Source organism: Anguilla anguilla, chromosome 19 (assembly GCF_013347855.1).
Source record: "Anguilla anguilla isolate fAngAng1 chromosome 19, fAngAng1.pri, whole genome shotgun sequence".
In the NCBI taxonomy this organism is placed as follows: Eukaryota; Metazoa; Chordata; class Actinopteri; order Anguilliformes; family Anguillidae; genus Anguilla; species Anguilla anguilla.
In genome coordinates this window covers 2,205,779-2,224,043 of record NC_049219.1, presented here as the reverse complement: position 1 = coordinate 2,224,043, position 18,265 = coordinate 2,205,779, and the positions used below count along the sequence as shown (strand labels likewise).

The following is an 18,265-nucleotide window of genomic DNA, read 5'->3' as shown; positions in this document are numbered from 1 at the left end:
ACTCTTAACACACCAATGACATCACATATATAAAAACAAAGGCACAATCAAACACAAAACCACGATCATATGAAAAAAACACAAATCTGTCAGAAAGGAAACTTATTCCATTCACTCACCCTGTTCCATGTGCAAAAATAGCTCCCCTCCCTCCACTGAACATAAAACACCCTTATAACACACACTCTGAAACACACTCAGGTTCTCCATTGCTTTGTACTACTGAAACTCCACCATCACTGTGTCCCTGATCAAACCCCTAACTACAACAACCACATCTTATTTACTGCAGTGATCCCGTGCAGCACCCTCCACAGGAGATCCCCAACTCTCTTGGGTAACGCTGGTTTGTACAGTGCCCTCCATGCCCCCACCCCCCCCCCCCCAACTCCTTTTGTGTGTGTGAGGTGCACTATGGAAACTCTCTGTACTTACAGCAGTGTGAGTGTGTCCAGTTTAGCAGCAGACAACACTCTCACTCCTGAGTCTCCTGGGTGATTGTGTCTCAGGTCCAGCTCTCTCAGGTGTGTGTGTGTGTGTGTGTGTGTGTGAGGTGCACTGTGGAAACTCTCTGTACTTACAGCAGTGTGAGTGTGTCCAGTTTAGCAGCAGACAACACTCTCACTCCTGAGTCTCCTGGGTGATTGTATCTCAGGTCCAGCTCTCTCAGGTGTGAGGGGTTTGAACACAGAGCTGAAGCCAGAGAATCACAGCCTCTCTGTGTGACTCTACAGCCTGACAGCCTGCAGAGAAAAGGACACACACACCTTACATGCATTAATATAAACTAACAGGGCTGTGTGTGTCAAACACATAGCAGTGTGTTACACACCTTACATGCATTAATATAAACTAACAGGGCTGTGTGTGTTAAACACATAGCAGTGTGTTACACACCTTACACACATTAATATAAACTAACAGGGCTGTGTGTGTCAAAACACATATCAGTGTGTTACACACCTTACACGCATTAATATAAACTAACAGGGCTGTGTGTGTCAAACACATAGCAGTGTGTTACACACCTTACACACATTAAAATAAACTAACAGGGCTGTGTGTCTCAAAACACATATCAGTTTGTTACACACCTTACACGCATTAATATAAACTAACAGGGCTGTGTGTGTCAAACACATAGCAGTGTGTTACACACCTTACACACATTAATATAAACTAACAGGGCTGTGTGTGTCAAACACATAGCAGTGTGTTACACACATTCATATAAACTAACAGGGCTGTATGTGTCAAACACATAGCAGTGTGTTACACACCTTACACACATTAAAATAAACTAACAGGGCTGTGTGTCTCAAAACACATATCAGTGTGTTACACACCTTACACGCATTAATATAAACTAACAGGGCTGTGTGTGGCAAACACATAGGAGTGTGTTACACACCTTACACACATTAATATAAACTAACAGGGCTGTGTGTGTTAAACACATAGCAGTGTGTTACACACCTTGCACACATTAATATAAACAAACAGGGCTGTGTGTGTCAAACACATAGGAGTGTGTTACACACCTTACAGCACATTAATATAAACTAACATGGCTGTGTGTGTCAAACACATAGCAGTGTGTTACACACCTTACACACATGAATATAAACTAACAGGGCTAGCAGTGTGTTACACACCTTACACACATTAAAATAAACTAACAGGGCTGTGTGTCTCAAAACACATATCAGTGTGTTACACACCTTACACGCATTAATATAAACTAACAGGGCTGTGTGTGTTAAACACATAGCAGTGTGTTATACACCTTACACACATCAATATAAACTAACAGGGCTGTGTGTGTCAAACCCCATCTACAGCTCAATATAAAATAACAGGGCTCTGGAATTAATCATGCCTATTTAAGAAAATGACCAGTTAAACTAAATTTGAACAGATTCAATTAATTTTCATAATTTTGAAGAATGTATGAATAGAAACAATTTGACGCTTCTCAAAAATATGTTTATTCCAACTGATGTCAGATTTAAAATGTGTTTCTACCAAGAGGAAGAACAGGAAAATGCTGCTTTATTTCTGTGAAGAAAAATAACTCTTGTCTATTTTAACATTAAAAACATTAGTAATATCAGTGCTATATTTAGTCATTGTTAACATTAGTGCTGTGTTGTGTCACATTGGAATGGAAGGGGTTTGTGTTTGTACTCACCCCAGTCTCTGCACTTTACAGTGTGGGTCCTCCAGTCCAGCAGAGAGCGCTCTCCCTCCTGAATCCTGCAGCTCATTGTCTCTGAGCTCCAGATCTCTCAGCTCTGAGTGAGGAGAACGCAGGACTGAGGCCAGAACATCACAGCAGCCCTCTGTGAGATTACACCAACCCAGCCTGTGGAGAGACCACACACACACACACACAAACATGGACGTGTACACACACACATGTGCACACACAAACACACACCACACAGACACACACACACAAACACACACAATTGAAATTCACTGCTAATTGTCACACTGTGCACCTTGGCAGCAGATAAATGTGGAATTTCCTATTTGTAAAGTACGTGCATTCCTGGGATGTACACAGTACACGCAAAAACAGGAAGAGTTTATATTAATTATGTTCATAAAGTATTCTGACTAATCCACAAAAAAAAGGTTATCACTTGGCTCAATTAACAAAAAATAACTAAAAATAAGGAGCCAATTCAACTCAAGGTTGGGGGCTTCCTGCAAGGATTTCAAAACTGTTCCATGTTGCGATGATATCACATGGCAAACAACATGATTGCAAACATATTTCATTTGCTAACACAAGAAACTGCACTAGTATGATCACTATGGTGTACTTTACCTCACCTTCAGTCTACAAACATCTTTATATTTTAAAAACATTCAATCTTCATCTAATAATGTAACCAAGGCGGCAAATGAAATACACTGCAGCGCCATCTGCTGGCTGTAGAGAAACACCACAACTGATTATTGCCATTGACTGGTACTACAGGTATATGGAGGACCAAAAATGTAAAAATAATAAATAAATAAATGACTCAATAAATGAATTAATTTATAAATAAATAAATAAATAAATAAATACAAAAGCAAGAAAATGTAAAAATTAATGAATGTACAAATAAATTAAGACAAAATCTGACAAATGGGTATTTGCATTTATTTCCATATTTATTTCTTGATTCTTTCATTTCTGTGGATGTTCATTTCCATATTTATTTATTGCTTGATTCATTTATTTCTGTATATACTTATATCCTTATTTATGTTTTGATTAATTTATGCCTGTATATATATATATTTCTGCATTTATATCTGTATTTTTTCATCCATATTTTAATGAGGGGGCTGTCAATGAAAATATGTCATAGTGTCACAATATTTCAATTGGTTGATCGATACCAGAGTTCGTAGATTCACTGTACATGCCTTGCTTCAACACCGGTTGCTTTTTTAACACATTTACGTTAGTAGGGCAGAGCAGAACGTAACACAGATTTTATTTTTTTGGTTAGGTAGTGCATCTTGAGTGACATATTTCAGGATAAACACTCAGAATGACCCTTGCTTTCTCTCCAACGAAAGGTAAGGGATTTTGATAAACATTTTTGGAGATATTGCCAAATAAAAGTTTGTTTTGGTGATATGTAAGCACATTGTTTTACCATAAGTATTTTTTGGGTGCTGTAATGTGCATGCATATCAAAGATCCAAATGTATGTAATCGTAAACAGTCTTTTCGTGACTAACAGATTGCATATTTTTGATAGAGCAATCAGCTCCACCTGCAGGATTAAGACATGCACGCAGACTCACAGAGCAAGGGAACATAACAGGACTGAAAAGGGAAGACATTCAACGGGAACTGCAGAATAATGCTGGGATAACTTGAGAAAAGAACAGGACCACATAGAAGAGTTTATGATAATCTTTACTTTGGAGCTTAAAGAACTGTGGCATACATACAGCACGGCTGCACTCAATCTCCTGAACAAGCTACCTCACTACCTCACTGACGTCTTACATTGGTTGGTATATCCTGTTTCGAAAAGCCTAGGGCTCCACCTAGTGGATAACCTGACTACACTACAAATGTACAGTATCGAGATACGTTTGCACCAGTTGGCAATAGGCTATGAAAAACATTTAAATGTAATCAATAGATAGATTAGAAACAGTGTTTGTATCCTAAAACATCAAACTGTATTGAGTTACCTTACTTTGTGTGAACCTTTAAAGGTATTAAAACCTGGTTAGCTCGCCATGTCAGTTTCTGAATGGCACGTCCCAGAAATTCCATTATGGTATTAAATCATAATTAGGATGTAGGTGTGAATGGTTTGTATTAAAAATGATTAATCTAGTTCTAGTTATATTTTCAGAATTGAGCCAAATAGGAAAACTGTTGTTTCCTATACAGGCAAGAGATAGCCAGAGGCTTGAGCCTGGCTGACCTAGCTGAAAATGCTAGTCATAATTATGTGCTCTTTTGTGTGGATGCCTTGACAGTTTGTTCCAGGTAGCTGCATCACAGAGATTGACCCTGTAGTGTTCAGCCATTTGGAGGAAGTGGCTCTTCGCCTGAATGTTTCACTCCATAATTCAGATTACGCCAGATCAATTGGATGCCCTGCTCACATACTGCCTGAGGAAGCACTGGAGAGTTATTTATTAGTTGGTTTGTCTGTTCATCATTGTGGTGGAGTGGGCGTGGTTTGAGCGTCGGCTGCAAAAATCTAAGGAAAAAACGGCTTTCTCCGCTCCGGATGGTTTGTACCAATTCAGGACACTTCCGTTTGGGTTATTCGGGGCCCCTGCCACCTTCCAGCGCCTAATGGATCGGGTATTGCGTCCGCATGCTGGTTATGCTGCTGCCTATCTGGATGATGTCATCATCCATAGCAACAGCTGGGAGCAGCATTTGCAGCATGTGGGGGCAGTGCTCGAGTCATTAAGGCAGGCAGGGCTCACGGCTAACCCAAAGAAGTGTGCGATTGGCCGAGCGGAGGTACGGTATTTGGGGTACCACTTGGGAAGTGGACAGGTGCGACCTCTGGTGGATAAAACCGCGGCAATTGCGACCTGTCCACGACCCAAGACGAAAAAAGAGGTAAGGAGGTTCTTGGGGTTGGCCGGCTACTATAGGCGGTTTATTCCGGCGTTTTCACAGCTGACCAGCCCCTTGACTGATTTAACTCGCAAAGGTGCCTCAGATCCGGTCCAGTGGACGGAGCCGTGCCAGCGAGCGTTTGAGAGGGTAAAGGAAGCCCTCTGCGGGGAGCCGCTCTTGTTCACCCCTAATTTCTCTCTTCCTTTTATCCTGCAGACCGACGCATCGGACAGAGGGCTGGGGGCTGTTTTGACCCAGCAGGTGGAGGGAGTCGACCGCCCGGTGCTGTACCTCAGCCGCAAACTATCCCAGCGGGAGGCGAGGTACAGCACGGTAGAAAAGGAGTGCCTCGCCATCCGGTGGGCGGTCGGGTCCCTGCGCTACTACCTGCTGGGTCGCCCATTCACCCTCTGTTCGGACCACGCTCCCCTCCAATGGCTCCACCGCATGAAGGATACCAACCCGCGAATCACCCGGTGGTATCTGGCTCTACAGCCCTTTAATTTTAAGGTGGTTCATAGGCCGGGGGCGCAGATGGTGGTGGCGGACTTCCTCTCTCGCCCCGAAGGGGGTGGGGGGGGGGTCGGTCATCGGCCGGATGGCTCCCCGGCCTAAGTCGGGCGGTGGGGGTATGTGGTAGGGTGGGCGTGGTTTTGCGTTGGCTGCAGAGAGAGAGGGGGCGGGGCGGCTCTCGGAACTCTGCGCCACGGCTGTTGGGGTTTATTAATCAGCACGGAGGGTTAATTGTGTGATTGATTGACAATGTGCTGATTACCTCGACAGTGAGCCTGGACGTTTAAAACCTGCTCGACAGAGAGAGAAGCGGGTGAACGGGAGAAGGAAGGAGAGCTGACGGGCTGTCAGCAGCGAATTGAGAAACAAACCCTTGGTTATTGTGTATTGTAACCAGAAAGCCGCGTGGCGGCCGAAAATAAAAACAAGACGCAGTCGCGTCCGGAAAGAATTAACGTGTCTGTCTCCTCTCTCAAACGAGCGGTAGCACTCGACTTGCTACACACACATTAATATAAACTAACAGGGCTGTGTGAGTCAAACACATAGCAGTGTGTTACACACCTTACACGCACTAATATAAACTAACAGGGCTGTGTGTGTTAAACACATAGCAGTGTTACACACCTTACACACATTAATACAAACTAACAAGGCTGTGTGTGTCAAACGCACAGCAGTGTGCTATTTTACAGCACATTAATATAAACTAACAGGGCTGTGTGTGTCAAACCCCTGCTACAGCTCAATATAAAATAACAGGGCTCTGGAATTAATCATGACTATTTAAGAAAATGACCAGTTAAACTAAATTTGAACAGATTCAATTAATTTTCATCATTTTGAAGAATGTATGAATAGAAACAATTTGACGCTTCTCAAAAATATGTTTTTTCCAACTGATGTCAGATTTAAAATGTGTTTCTACCAAGAGGAAGAACAGGAAAATGGTGCTTTATTTCTGTGAAGAAAAATAACTCTCTTGTCTATTTTAACATTAAAAACATTAGTAATATCAGTGATATATTTAGTCATTATTAGCATTAGTGCTGTGTTGTGTCACATTGGAACCCTTTTTGATTGAAGGAGTTTGTGTTTGTACTCACCCCAGTCTCTGCACTTTACAGTGTGGGTCCTCCAGTCCAACAGAGAGCGCTCTCACTCCTGAATCCTGCAGCTCATTGTCTCTGAGCTCCAGATCTCTCAGCTCTGAGTGAGGAGAGCGCAGGACTGAGGCCAGAACATCACAGCAGCCCTCTGTGAGATTACACCAACCCAGCCTGTGGAGAGACCACACACACACAACACACATGCGCACACACACACACACACAGACACACACACACACACACACACACACACACACACACACACACACCCACAGAACACACATGCACACACACACACACACACACAGACACACACACATACAACCACACACACACAATTGAAATTCACTGCTGAATTGTCACACTGTGCACCTTGGCAGCAGATAAATGTGGAATTTCCTATTTGTACAATATGTGCATTCCTGGGATGTACACAGTACACACAAAAACAGGAAGAGTTTATATTAATTACATTCATAAAGTATTCTGACAAATCCACAAAAAAAAGGTTATCACTTGGCTCAATTAACAAAAAATAACTAAAAATAAGGAGCCAATTCAACTCAAGGTTGGGGGCTTCCTGCAAGGATTTCATTAACAAAACTGTTCCATGTTGCGGTGATATCACATGGGACACAACATGATTGCAAACATATTTCATATGCAAACACAAGAAACAGCACTAGTATGATCACTATGGTGTACTTTACCTCACCTTCAGTCTACAAACATCTTTATATTTTAAAAACATTCAATCTTCATCTAATAATGTATCCAAGGCGGCAAATGAAATACACTGCAGCGCCATCTACTGGCTGCAGAGAAACACCACAACTGATTATTGCCATTGACTGGTACTACAGGTAATATGGAGGACCAAAAATGTGAAAATAATAAATAAATAAATGACGCAATAAATGAATTAATGTATAAATACATAAATAAATAAATACAAAAGCAAGAAAATGTAAAAATAAATGAATGTACACAGAAATAAAATAATAGACAAAATCTGACAAATGGGTATTTGCATTTATTTCCATTTTTATTTCTTGATTCATTCATTTCTGTGGATGTTCATTTCAATATTTATTTATTGCTTGATTCATTTATTTCTGTATATATTTATTTCCTTATTTATGTTTTGATTAATTTATGTTTGTATATATATATATTTCTGTATTTATTTCTGTATTTGTTCATCCATATGTTAATGAGGGGGCTGTCAATGAAAATATGTCATAGTGTCACAATATTTCCATTGATTGATCGATACCAGAGTACATAGATTCACTGTACATGCCTTGCTTCAACACCGGTTTCTTTTTACCACATTTACGTTAGTAGGGCAGAGCAGGGCAAAACGTAACACAGATTTTATTTTGTTGGTTAGGTGGTGCAGCTTGAGTGACGTATTTCAGGATAAACACTCAGAATGACCCTTGCTTTCTCTCCAACGAAAGGTGAGGGATTTTGATAAACATTTTGGGAGATATTGCCAAATAAAAGTTTGTTTTGGTGATATGTAAGCACATTGTTTTACCATAAGTATTTTTTGGGTGCTGTAATGTGTGTGCATATCAAAGGATCCAAATGTATGTAATCGTAAACAGTCTTTTCGTGACTAACAGATTGCATATTTTTGATAGAGCAATCAGCTCCATCTGCAGGATTAAGACATGCACGCAGACTCACAGAGCAAGGGAATATAACAGGATCAAAAAGGGAAGACATTCAACGGGAACTGCAGAATAATGCTGGGATAACTTCAGAAGGGAATAGAACAGGACCACATAGAAGAGTTTATGATAAACTTTACTTTGGAGCTTAAAGAACTGTGGCATACATACAGTACGGCTGCACTCAATCTCCTGAACAAGCTACCTCACTACCTCACCGATGTCTTACATTGGTTGGTATATCTAGTTTCGAAATGCCTAGGGCTCCACCTAGTGGATAACCTGACTACACTACAAATGTACAGTATCGTGATAAGTTTTCACCAGTTGGCAATAGGCTATGAAAAACATTTAAATGTAATCAGTAGATAGATTAGAAACAGTGTTTGTATCCTAAAACATCAAACTGTATTGAGTTACCTCACTTTGTGTGAACCTTTAAAGGTATTAAAACTTAGGTTAGCTCGCCATGTCAGTTGTTGAATGGCATGTCCCAGAAAATCCATTATGGTATGAAATCATAATCAGGATGTAGGTGTGAATGGTTTGTATTAAAAATGATTAATCTAGTTCTAGTTACATCTTCAAAATTGAGCCAAATAGGAAAACTGTTGTTTCCTATACAGGCAAGAGATAGCCAGAGGCTTGAGCCTGGCTGACCTAGCTGAAAATGCTAGTCATCATTATGTGCTCTTTTGTGTGGATGCTTTGACAGTTTGTTCCAGGTAGCTGCATCACAGAGATTGACCCTGTAGTGTTCAGCCATTTGGAGGAAGTGGCTCTTCGCCTGAATGTTTCACTCCATAATTCAGATTACGCCAGATCAATTGGATGCCCTTCTCACATACTGCCTGAGGAAGCACTGGAGAGTTATTTATTAGTTGGTTTGTCTGTTCATCATGTTGCAGCATAATTAATTAACAATGAATCCCTTGCATGTCCATGAGTTCTCAACAGGATGCTTAGCAGGGTGATCTAAACTAGATCATTTAAACTTAATACACTTACTCGAAGCAAGTTTTATCCATCTATGCCTCAATGGTGTTTCTCCCATCTCATTAGTAATGCATTAATTGGTGTTGTTCTGAGTGCCCCACAGCATATCCTCAAAGCTTTTGCCTGTTTAACATGTGATGCCAGGAAAGGAATTGGGGTGCTGTCCACCAGGGGGCAGCATCGGCCCGACACAGAGGTATTGCTGCAGCTGTGGCCCATTACCTAACCATGGCTCTATAAGAGGCCTAGCTTCCAGACCTAGGGGAGGGTGCTTTTAGATGGTGTTTGGGAGTGTGGCTATGGACAGTAATAATGACCCTGTGCTCTATATAGCAGTGATGAGTCTCCTTGTGTTCCTGCTATATAATAATCCTGTGCTCTATACAGCAGTGAGGAGTCTCCTTGTGTTCCTGCTATATAATAATCCTGTGCTCTATACAGCAGTGAGGAGACTCCTTGTGTTTCTGCTATATAATGACCCTGTGCAACCTCTACTCTCTGCCTAGCAAGATAAGTAAAGCCAACTGCTGTAGAATTTAAATGTTCTAAAATCCAGACTTTAGCTTTGGATTGGAACCACAGAAGAGTGACAAAACTAAGTGATGTAACATTGCACCTAAACAGCAGTTTGCATGTTGATCAGATTGACCCTCTTCCCGAAGATGTATACACGTGCCCTATCGCCCAATAGTTGATTTTACCAACAGTAATAATATCTGATTTTATACTCAATATCTTCAGAAACGCCACAACCATGTAGCACACACAGGTGTGTAATGATGAAGGATTACAACTTATCTTCATCACAAGGTCAGCACGAGAAAGAGTGGGGTATAAGTTAGAGCTGCCGCGGTATTGATTTATTTCCTTACTGCAAAAATTAGCAAAGCCATTCAAATCGTTGCGGTAACCGCCAAAAATAATAATTTAAACCTCCAGCTACGATTTCATTTTTTACTTTCAAGTACATTTCTGGAATGGCTGTTTCCGAAAAATAGGTTCTGCCCGGCAGTTCATACTGCTTGTCGAGGGACTGAAGCATAGCTCAGAATGATGGCTTTCCTACAGTCCAGAAGGGCACCATCTCCACAACCAAATACTTTGTTACAGTTGTTGTAAGTGCTCGCCACTTGTTGCTGTCCCGGTTGTATTTAGTCACTCTGGCAAATGCCTCTGAGACTCCTAACTGACGTAGTGCCGAGCCGGTACCTCCCGAGGTAGATGGGGTGCCTTTCATTGCATTGTATAATGGACGATGAGTGGTCCTAAGATGCAATGCTAGACTTGTCCTGTTTCCTCGCATGACGTTGATTTTCCTGCTGCAAATGCGGCACACTGCCTCATCCAAATTCTTTGGCTTTCCATCTTCATCGGGCTCAAAGCCAAAATTTTCCCAAACAGGAGAAGTAACGTTGGGTTTCGCTACAAGATCCATGTTTTTAGCCTAATTTGAAGCGAAAACTTTCCGTAGCCAACAGTTGCAAAGCACGTTCTGGGTGACACTTTTTCCGATCAGAATGTTAACTGCGCATCTGTGAGTGGAAACTTTCGAACACATGGAGTGAAGAAAATAGGCTACACAATTATAATTATAATTATTTTAAAAATTGCATTGCATTTATTTCAGATCACAACTTTTACAAGTAAAATTGGAACATAAACAATTGGCCTAAAATAAACGGGAAAAAAACGAGACCCAGCGGTGAAGCGGTGATCAGCTTGACTCTGCGGTGGACGTGACGTGATTGCGTTACCACGGTAATGCAGTAACCGCGGCAGCTCTAGTTTGCCGGCCACTGACCTGTGTTCAAAGCCTCTCTAACTACTCTGAGAACATTGTCCTCTAGCTGCACTTTTCGCAAGTCTTCTCAGGTGAACTGTTCTAGCTGACCCGAATTGAGATGAGTTGCAAAAGCATACAGCTCAGGAACACCTTCTGCTGGAACACCTAGTTTGTCTGCCAAGTGCACATCACTGTCACTAGACTCCTCCACGTCTCAGTGTCCAGTTTCAGGAAAGCAAATCAGCCTCAACATTGACCTTCCCAGGGCGATATTTTACTTCAAAATCGTATGTGGCTAGGCCAGGAAGCCACCTATGGCCTGTAGCATTAAGTTTCCCTGTCGTCAACACGTTATTGCGTTTCCGCGGTAATGCAGTAACCGCGGTAGCTCTAGTGTAAGTATGGCTTTCATTAGAGTGCAGAGCAGGTAGTGAATAATGGGGATGGATGAAGACTGCAATATATGACAGAAGTGAATCCAGACGTCGGTGGAAACCTGGCAAATGAAACTCAATACAGCTCAATGTAAAGTTCTACATGTGGGAAATAAAAACATCAGGCTAGATTACTTTATGGTCTGGGGGCGACATAGCTCAGGAGGTAAGACCGATTGTCTGGCAGTCGGAGGGTTGCCGGTTCAAACCCCCCCAGGGCATGTCGAAGTGTCCTTAAAAAAAGCGCTATATAAATGCAGTTCATTTACCATGGTAAATGGACTGCATTTATATAGCGCTTTTATCCAAAGCACTTTACAATTGATGCCTCTCATTCGCCAGAGCAGTTAGGGGTTAGGTGTCTTGCTCAAGGATACTTCGACACGCCAGACAATCTCTCTTACCTCCTGAGCCATGTCGCCCCAACTTTGGGAAGAACGACTTTGGAATGTGCTCAATTTTGGGAGTAATAGTTGATCAAAACCTTTCAGGTTCTAGGCACTGTGCTGTTGCAGGAAAAAAGCCAACAGGATGCTGGGATACAGAGGTGGGTAGAGTAGCCAAAAACTGTACTCAAGTAAAAGTATTGTTACTTTAAAATAATAATGACTCAAGTAGAAGTAAAAGTAGTCATCCAAATAATTACTTGAGTAAGAGTAAGAAAGTATCTTGTGAAAAGACTACAAGTACTGAGTTACTTCATATAATCTGATTTAATGTTGAAATAAGCAGAGCAAGATGAACGTAAAAATCCAAATGTCCAAAATATAAAATTGTAAATGCTTGTCCAATAGAAATAAACAAAATATAAAATAGCCATGTGCAAATTCAAATATGGCCTAAATCATATCCCTTTAAATAAAACAATACACAGGAGGTTCGTCAGAAGAGGAGGATTTTCGCTTCCTGTTGTACTCTATTAAGTCTGTATACCTCATGAGTTTGTTGGGGTGAACCCTCCGTTGACAGAAAAAATATCAATGAGGCTACAGGGGATTTATCCATTAAAATAGACTCATCATCACAACAAAGAGGAGCCTGCTCAAATTCAAACAGAAATGTGGAAATATGTGGAAAACATAATGCTTTGTCGCACCATTATTGTACCTTATGATGCACTTATCCACAATATTCCAAAGTCCCATGATGCCTTGCGCGGAATATGTGCACAACTTCCGGTTTAGCGTAAACAAACTTTGGCTGTGTCCCAAACCGCACACTTCCATGCTCCGAGTGCGCATAGCGAGCATGCCTCCATCTTGGAGTGCAAGTCCAAACCGAAGTTCGGTAGTGCGGAGCACGGATAAAGTACCCGGATGCGCACTCCATTTGATCAAAATTTGAAGTGTGCATCCGTGCATGCTCCGACTGGGAAAAATACCATAATTCCTTTCGCGAAAACGGTCAAAAACAACGGTAATGGCGGATGACAGTCTAGTGTAGGCTACTCTCTCGGATTGGAAACTGAAATCATGTCATAGGAAAATGGTACACAGGAGTTGGTATATAAATAAAGTGGTACAGTGTTAATGAATAACGCAATATGTAAATATCAGTTGTTTTTTTTAGTTTAAAGGAGTACCATGGTGAATTTCACACTTTCTCGGTTTTATGTGCTATTTGCACAAGAGGCATTGAAGAAACACAATGAGTAAAGTATTAAATATGTCCGTTCTGTATTTTTGGAGAAAGATGCGTCCTATTTTCAACCGGTTGAGAAAGTTGTCAACTTGGTGCGTCACGAACACAGTAACCACTCCCCTTTCCACGCCCCGTAAACCCATAGAGTTCCATACTCGAGACCCATAGTTTGCGCCGCTGGCTTACAGGCAAGACAATGCAAATATTTGACTAACGTTAGGTTCACTTAAATTAGAGTGCATTTTAAGGACTATTAGATTATTTCTGGTTATATTCATTTAGCTAGCTAGCTAACGTTAGCTAGCTAGGTAGTTTGCTTTCATAAGGCAATGTTATCGATAACGTTAGCTAGCTAGTTTGCTTTTATGAGGACGTTATAGGTGTGCGTTTATCTTAACTTGGCTAGCTAGATAGCAAAAATTATAATTGGATATAAGTCAACGTCCTTACCTTAGCTATCTATCGATACTTCATATACTACTAAGCTAGCTAGCTTGTGATAAGTGTCTCAAAAAGAGCGCGTATCATGAGGGTAGCTATGGTAACGGGGCTCGGTCTGTCAATCATAGCTAACTGACAGTTCTCATTACCACGTCCAGACGGTTCGGGTGAATTTTTATAGTGGGAAATTTAGGCTTAGAAAAATACGTTTTAAAGTACATTGAAATGACTGAAGAATAAAAAAATGATGCACATTTGTTTTGTTGTTGCCTAAAGACAACTAGGAAGTGTCACGTTCAACCACCATGTTACTCCTTTAAAGATATGTACTTTTAACGAGTGTAACGAGCTATATTGAATACATCGGTGCTAATCGTCGGGTCCCGTTTTGAATTATAAACGGCCGTTTTATTCTCGCCACTGCCCATCTTTTCACTTAATTTGAAATACACCCCTTGCCTATGGAGTAGCCACCACAAACATGACTGGCTCCATAAATCTCGCCTGAGTAGGCTACACAGCGCGAAAATAATGAAAAAAAAACAAAACAGACACGACTGTTTACAATGAAATGGCAACTTTGTTATGGGGTTGACAGTACACTGAAAGCTATCCAAACTGCAATTCATATTTTCCAAGCTATCGTTGCCTTCCACTGCTCTTCTGACAGCAAAAAGGAGAATTCAATTGAAGTGGCTAGCTCGAAAAAAGTTGCTGATATTAGCCTACTGGTTAATCTAGATCATAATATTTCAGTAGCCTACTACTACTTTAGTGTGAGTATCTATCGACCGGGTTCGTTCGGTAGACAGAAAAACATCAGATTTTCAACTGTAGTCTATATAAAATATAAGTAACAACCTGTACCTAGTTATGTAGAAAAAAACGTCCTTATCCTCCGGAGGTAATTTTTTCAGTACTTTCGCGATTTTTTTCTGTGCCGGGAAATATATATATAGACCTTAAAAAAAAGGTCAAAAAAGCAAAATTAGACATGTTATAGGCTACATCGTTAGAAAGCTTATACTCTCCAATACTGAATAAATGAATTGTCAATCAAGCCAGACTGTACTAAAAAGGGCGACAACGACGTAAACAACAGGTGTGGTATTACGCGCAGCTATTTTGTAAGATACCCAGGCGTCACGAATACGCTTATATTTTGGATTGTCCAAGACAAAAAAATGACCACTCAGTCAAATAGTTAGCTATCCACAGCCAAAACTAACCTACAGCTTACCGCCACATGTTTTCTCAAGTTCGAAGTTGAGTTCTTGTAGGCTGAAATGTCCACATTTCTAGGCAGACAAAGAAGGCAGCGCATAATGTAACTACTGTTTTTGGTAGTCTGTAAGTAAAACATAGTTTGAACGTGCGGCCAGGGGTGTTCTGCCTCCTACGAATCACCCGCCATTGTTTCAGCCATTGTTCTCGCCCACTCATCCTTCTTTGTGCTGTGACTGGCTACGTTTGATTGGTGAAACGGAGTCATGTGGCGCTATGACAGCGCCAAAGCAAAGATCAGTCAGCCTCTTTGACTGAAGTCTCTCTGAGAGAAAGAAACAAACAGAACGTGGGTTGAATAAAAAAAATTGGTAAAAAATAAAAGTAACGAGAGGAATGTAGCCGAACATAACGGAGTAAAAGTAAAACATTTTCTTCGCAAATATACTCGAGTAAAAGAGGATCAACAAAGTGAACTACAAGAGATTCTTCAGGTTCAGCTCTGTTAGTATGACGAGGGGGCATAAAAGGAAATTAGCAAAAGGTAAATTCCGCACCGACGTTAGGAAGTATTTTTTCACACGGAGAGTAGTCACTGTGTAGAATAGCTTGCGCATGTCATGTAGTAGAGGCAGAAACTCTGGGGGTTGTCAAGACCAGGCTTGATATGGTGCTGGTTACTGTCTAGTTTGTAGGTAATGCTAGCACTAGTGGTAGGTAGTAAAACGGTGAGCATGTTGGGCTGAATGGCCTATTCTCGTCATTATGTTATGTTATGTTATTTTTGTTATGTTATGATAGACATGAAACATATTACTGTCCTGAAGTGGTCAATATTTTACAATGTCAATCATGCATCCAGCATTCAGTCATCACCTGTGACCTGATACTACAGACTCCACTGAAAACATTCTAGTCAAGAACCACAAACCTGGCAACCCTAAGACTCATGAGGGTTTATCCTGCTTGATTTGTTGTGCTAGAGCAGTTAGAAGAGAGGGATGAGAACAATGTAAACAAAGAAAGAATGCTGGTGGACACAGGAGTAAACAGAGAGAAAGCACTTTTTATATTTCACTGCACAGAGCCATAATCACTAATTCTATTTAGTTACGGTCACACAGTACACAGCACTACTCACCCCAGGGTCTGTAGTTTACAGTTTGGGCTCATCAGTCCAGCACAGAGCAACTTCACTCCTGAATCTCCCAGGCTATTGTAGCTGAGGTCCAGATCTCTCAGGGGTGAGTTTGATGACTGGAGAGCAGAGGCCACAATTTCACAGGACTTCTCTGTGAGGCCACAGCTGTATAGTCTGCAAAAGAGAGTTGATATATTATTGTATGTTTAAATAGCACAATATCCTGTAAAATCTGATATGTGCCATGTAACAGTAATCGTGCTGAGTGATGAAGAGCGATACTGAGGATCTGCAGATATCCACCCCACATTTGCTGCAGCTGTGCGTCAGCTGAATCTATTGTAAGAGGCCCTCTGTCAGTTCTGTTCTTTCCTAACACAGCTAGGTCTATTACAGGATCCAGAAGAAACCAAGGGGAGATGTCAGACCAGCAGGTTGAAGAAGCCATGTCTTTTCCCCTCTAATTGTAGCTTTCTCCATTGCATACTTGCCCAATTAAAAAGCGCTTTTCTCCTCTTTCTGCCCTTGCACGTCCACTTCCCATGAGTCCTCAATAGGATGCATAGTAGGGTGATGCGAAGCAAGTTTTATCCATCTATGCCTCAGTGGTGTTTCTCCCATCTCATTAGTAATGCAATAACTGGAGTTGTTCTGAGTGCCCTACAGCATATCCTCAAAGCTCTTCCCTGTTTAACATATGATGCCAGGAAGGGAATTGGGGTCCTGTCCACCAGGGGGCAGCATTGGCCCTACAGATGGGTATAGCTGCAGCTGTGGTTCATTGCAATCACATCAGCTGTGGCCCATTACCTAACCATGGGCTCTATAAGAGGCCTAGCTTCCAGGCCAAGGGGAGGGTACTTTTAGATTGTGTTTAGGAGCTGGGCTATGGACAGTATGGTGGGTTGGTGCCAGTTTTGTTTGGAGCAGAAGAAGGTGCATATAATAACCTTGTGCTCTATATAGCAGTGAGGAGTCTCCATGTGTTCCTGCTATATAATGACCCTGTGCTCTATATAGCAGTGAGGAGTCTCTTTGTGTTTCTGCTATATAATGACCCTGCGCAACCTCTACCGTCTGCCCAGAAAGATAAGTAAAGCCAACTGCAGTTGCAGGACGGGGTGTAGCACAGTGGGTAAGGAACTGGGCTTGTAACCGAAAGGCCGCAGGTTCGATTCCCGGGTAAGGACACTGCCGTTGTACCCTTGAGCAAGGTACTTAACCTGCATTGCTTCAGTATATATCCAGCTGTATAAATGGATACAATGTAAAATGCTATGTAAAAAGTTGTGTAAGTCGCTCTGGATAAGAGCGTCTGCTAAATGCCTCTAATGTAATGTAATGTAATTTTAAATGTTCTAAAATCCAGACTTTATCTTTGGTTTGGAACCACAGAAAAGTGATGAAACTAAGTGATGGAACATTGCATCTAAACAGCAGCTTGCATGTTGATCAGATTGACACTCTTCCCTAAGATGTACACACATACCACATTGACCAATATTTGATTTTACCAACAGTAATAATATCCAAGGCCGCTACATACCCAATGGGCTACATGGGCTGCAGTCCCGAGCCTCCGCCACTAGGGGGCCTCAGCAGTGAGGGGAATGTTTTTTTAAATTTGTTTTGACATTCATACGTACCCGCAGAATTGCTGCACGTCTCGCGATATACTGCTGTTAATCTAACCATATAATCTAACCAACGTAAACATACAAAATATGTTGTCGCGAGAATTCTTGTCATCATCAAAATTCCGTCTAAAACAAACATGTCGTCAAGCAGGAAATTTGAGAGTGGGGCATAAAAAGAGCAAGAAAACAACAACAAAAAGCAAGAAACGAAGAAGTTCTCAGTAAAATACAGAAGCTTACTTCTTTCTTCAAAACATCGACGGATGATTACTTAACAGCAACTGATGCAGGCTCCGACATCAACAACGATCCCTTCCCTGACACATGCCCTGACGCTAACGATGATGCAGATGCTAACCCAAGTCCCGCCACACCAACTCAGTCAACCCGGCCGCCTTCTCCGGAAACTATACCGCCGTCACCAGGCAGAGATGGCACAGCCAAGACATCAACCCTGTTAGCATCGAGTACGCCTTCTCTGGAACCCAGCTCCGGAGACACTGATAACATCAGCACTGTCAGTGCTGCTGACGAAACTACTCCGCTAGCAGGTGCAGGCG

At 41.6% G+C, this 18,265-nt stretch overlaps 1 protein-coding gene across 1 annotated transcript in view; it reads right to left on the bottom strand.

Annotated features, from left to right (window-relative positions):
• Nucleotides 1–616: 616 nt before the first annotated feature.
• The window catches only part of LOC118219203 (NACHT, LRR and PYD domains-containing protein 3-like), a gene marked incomplete at its 3' end in the record, with an annotated part of 59,648 nt that continues 41,999 nt past the window's right edge, over nt 617–18,265 (bottom strand). Inside the window, exons 13-15 of the mRNA XM_035402197.1 lie at nt 16,069–16,265; nt 6,727–6,900; nt 617–743 (exon numbers count right to left, since the gene is read on the bottom strand). Of these exons, the coding sequence (XP_035258088.1) occupies nt 617–743; nt 6,727–6,900; nt 16,069–16,265 (498 nt within the window). The remainder of the gene's footprint in view (nt 744–6,726; nt 6,901–16,068; nt 16,266–18,265) is intronic.